The sequence below is a fragment of the Oncorhynchus kisutch genome, linkage group LG18, assembly GCF_002021735.2.
Source record: "Oncorhynchus kisutch isolate 150728-3 linkage group LG18, Okis_V2, whole genome shotgun sequence".
In the NCBI taxonomy this organism is placed as follows: Eukaryota; Metazoa; Chordata; class Actinopteri; order Salmoniformes; family Salmonidae; genus Oncorhynchus; species Oncorhynchus kisutch.
The window spans coordinates 10,778,227-10,782,146 of NC_034191.2; the positions used below are offsets into that span (position 1 = coordinate 10,778,227).

The window sequence follows — 3,920 nt, forward strand, 5'->3', positions numbered from 1 at the left end:
GAGTAGGTGAACGGATGATCTCTGCATGTGTGGTTCCCACCGTGAAGCATGTGGGAGGAGGTGTGATGGTGTGGGGGTGCTTTGCTGGTGACTCTGTCTGTGATTTATTAAGAACTCAAAGCACACTTAACCAGAATGGCTACGACAGCATTCTGCAGTGATACACCATCCCATCTGGTTTGCACTTATTTGGACTTTCAACAAGACAATGACCCAACACACCCCCAGGCTGTGTAAGGACTATTTGACCAAGACGGAGAGTGCTTTGTAAGTAGGAAAACCTGCAAAATCGTCAGTGTATCAAATACTTGTTCACCCCACTGTATATATATATATATGAATATTTTGGAACCGGGACCAAGCTTATGTTTCATTCATGGCAAGACGGCTGTGGTGTGCACCGAAGCAGGCCACCGAGGCAAACCACCGAGGCAGGCTACCAACACAGGCCACCTAGGCCATTTCAACAGCTTCCAGGAAGTCCTCCTCAACCCGTTTGTTCCCCTTTGATCTGTCGCTCACTCTGATTGGTGCTTTTGATGTTACACTCTCTCCGATTGGTTATCTTTGATGTTCCACCCTCTCTGATTGGTATATTTGATATTGCAGACTCGGAGCCAGCGAGTGTCATTCAGACGAGGAGGAGGAGACTCTGAGAGACCAGCAGAGTGTCCTGTCACTTCCCTGACCCATTACACTCTCAACATGGTAACACACTCAGGAGACACTCTCAACATGGTAACACTCAGGAGACACTCTCAGCATGGTAACACTCAGGAGACACTCTCAACATGGTAACACTCAGGAGACACTCTCAGCATGGTAACACTCAGGAGACACTCTCAACATGGTAACACTCAGGAGACACTCTCAGCATGGTAACACTCAGGAGACACTCTCAGCATGGTAACACTCAGGAGACACTCTCAACATGGTAACACACTCAGGAGACACTCTCAACATGGCAACACTCAGGAGACACTCTCAGCATGGTAACACTCAGGAGACACTCTCAGCATGGTAACACTCAGGAGACACTCTCAACATGGTAACACTCAGGAGACACTCTCAACATGGTAACACACTCAGGAGACACTCTCAGCATGGTAACACTCAGGAGACACTCTCAACATGGTAACACTCAGGAGACACTCTCAACATGGTAACACTCAGGAGACACTCTCAACATGGTAACACTCGGGAGACACTCTCAACATGGTAACACACTCAGGAGACACTCTCAACATGGTAACACTCAGGAGACACTCTCAACATGGTAACACTCAGGAGACACTCTCAACATGGTAACACTCAGGAGACACTCTCAACATGGTAACACACTCAGGAGACACTCTCAACATGGTAACACACTCAGGAGACACTCTCAACATGGTAACACTCAGGAGATACTCTCAACATGGTAACACACTCAGGAGACACTCTCAGCATGGTAACACTCAGGAGACACTCTCAGCATGGTAACACTCAGGAGACACTCTCAGCATGGTAACACTCAGGAGACACTCTCAACATGGTAACACTCAGGAGACACTCTTAACATGGTAACACACTCAGGAGACACTCTCAACATGGTAACACTCAGGAGACACTCTCAACATGGTAACACACTCAGGAGACACTCTCAACATGGTAACACTCAGGAGAAACTCTTAACTTAACATGGTAACACACTCAGGAGACACTCTCAACATGGTAACACACTCAGGAGACACTCTCAACATGGTAACACTCAGGAGACACTCTCAACATGGTAACACACTCAGGAGACACTCTCAACATGGTAACACTCAGGAGACACTCTCAACATGGTAACACTCAGGAGACACTCTCAACATGGTAACACTCAGGAGACGCTCTTAACATGGTAACACACTCAGGAGACACTCTCAACATGGTAACACACTCAGGAGACACTATTAACATGGTAACACTCAGGAGACACTCTTAACATGGTAACACACTCAGGAGACACTCTCAACATGGTAACACACTCAGGAGACACTCTCAACATGGTAACACACTCAGGAGACACTCTCAACATGGTAACACTCAGGAGACACTCTCAACATGGTAACACTCAGGAGACACTCTCAACATGGTAACACACTCAGGAGACACTATTAACATGGTAACACTCAGGAGGCACTCTCAACATGGTAACACTCAGGAGACACTCTCAACATGGTAACACACTCAGGAGACACTCTCAGCATGGTAACACTCAGGAGACACTCTCAGCATGGTAACACACTCAGGAGACACTCTCAACATGGTAACACTCAGGAGACACTCTTAACATGGTAACACACTCAGGAGACACTCTCAACATGGTAACACACTCAGGAGACACTCTCAACATGGTAACACACTCAGGAGACACTCTCAACATGGTAACACACTCAGGAGACACTCTCAACATGGTAACACTCAGGAGACACTCTCAACATGGTAACACTCAGGAGACACTCAACATGGTAACACTCAGGAGACACTCTCAACATGGTAACACTCAGGAGACACTCTCAACATGGTAACACTCAGGAGACACTCTCAACATGGTAACACACTCAGGAGACACTCTCAACATGGTAACACTCAGGAGACACTCTCAACATGGTAACACTCAGGAGACACTCTCAACATGGTAACACTCAGGAGACACTCTCAGCATGGTAACACTCAGGAGACACTCTCAACATGGTAACACACTCAGGAGACACTCTCAACATGGCAACACTCAGGAGACACTCTCAGCATGGTAACACTCAGGAGACACTCTCAGCATGGTAACACTCAGGAGACACTCTCAACATGGTAACACTCAGGAGACACTCTTAACATGGTAACACACTCAGGAGACACTCTCAGCATGGTAACACTCAGGAGACACTCTCAACATGGTAACACTCAGGAGACACTCTCAACATGGTAACACTCAGGAGACACTCTCAACATGGTAACACTCGGGAGACACTCTCAACATGGTAACACACTCAGGAGACACTCTCAACATGGTAACACTCAGGAGACACTCTCAACATGGTAACACACTCAGGAGACACTCTCAACATGGTAACACTCAGGAGACACTCTCAACATGGTAACACACTCAGGAGACACTCTCACACACACACGACACACTCAACATGGTAAAACACACCCACAGGTCTACACTTCCTCTGGTACTGGTACTGGTACTGGTTGAGCTGAACCCTCACCATGCAGGTCTACACTGCCTCTGGTACTGGTACTGGTACTGCCTCTGGTACTGGTACTGGTTGAGCTGAACCCTCACCATGCAGGTCTACACTGCTTCTCTACTGGTACCAACGCCATACGTTTATTTTACGGATCACAGAAGAACAACATAAAGACATGCGTTCCTGTGGTGCTGTGATACTGTGGTGCTGTGGTACTGTGGTGCTGTGATACTGTGATGCTCTGATACTGTGGTGCTCTGATACTGTGGTACTGTGGTGCTGTGGTGCTGTGATACTGTGATGCTCTGATACTGTGATACTGTGATACTGTGATGCTCTGATACTGTGATACTGTGATATAACATGGTTCATCTGCCAGGTTCATTTCATAGGCCGTTTCATTTGATCCTTGTGTTCAGAAAGGTTGAATATTTGGTCATGTGCAGTGCTGTGGTATTGTAATAAAAGTAGATTATTGGTTGATTGTAGGATCTATTAATTACATCTATGGAGGTCTATCCTGTGCCCACTTCTGACCCAACACACAAAACACACCACATCAGTGGTTCTACACAACACAAAACAACAGTCTGGGTTTTGTTTCCCCAGGCAGCCAGGCCAAACACAGCAGAGCATGTTCACCATACCAAAGCCCAGCCAGATAGAGAGTAATTGGGATCAGGGGGCCACCAGACAGGT

General features: G+C 47.0%; 1 protein-coding gene across 1 annotated transcript in view; it reads left to right on the forward strand.

Annotated features, from left to right (window-relative positions):
• The window catches only part of LOC109883963 (uncharacterized), a 51,763-nt gene extending 48,059 nt beyond the window's left edge, over positions 1–3,704 (forward strand). Inside the window, exon 7 of the mRNA XM_031796466.1 lies at positions 610–3,704. Coding sequence (XP_031652326.1) covers positions 610–688 — 79 coding nt within the window. The 3' untranslated portion in view covers positions 689–3,704. The remainder of the gene's footprint in view (positions 1–609) is intronic.
• Positions 3,705–3,920: the final 216 nt, after the last annotated feature.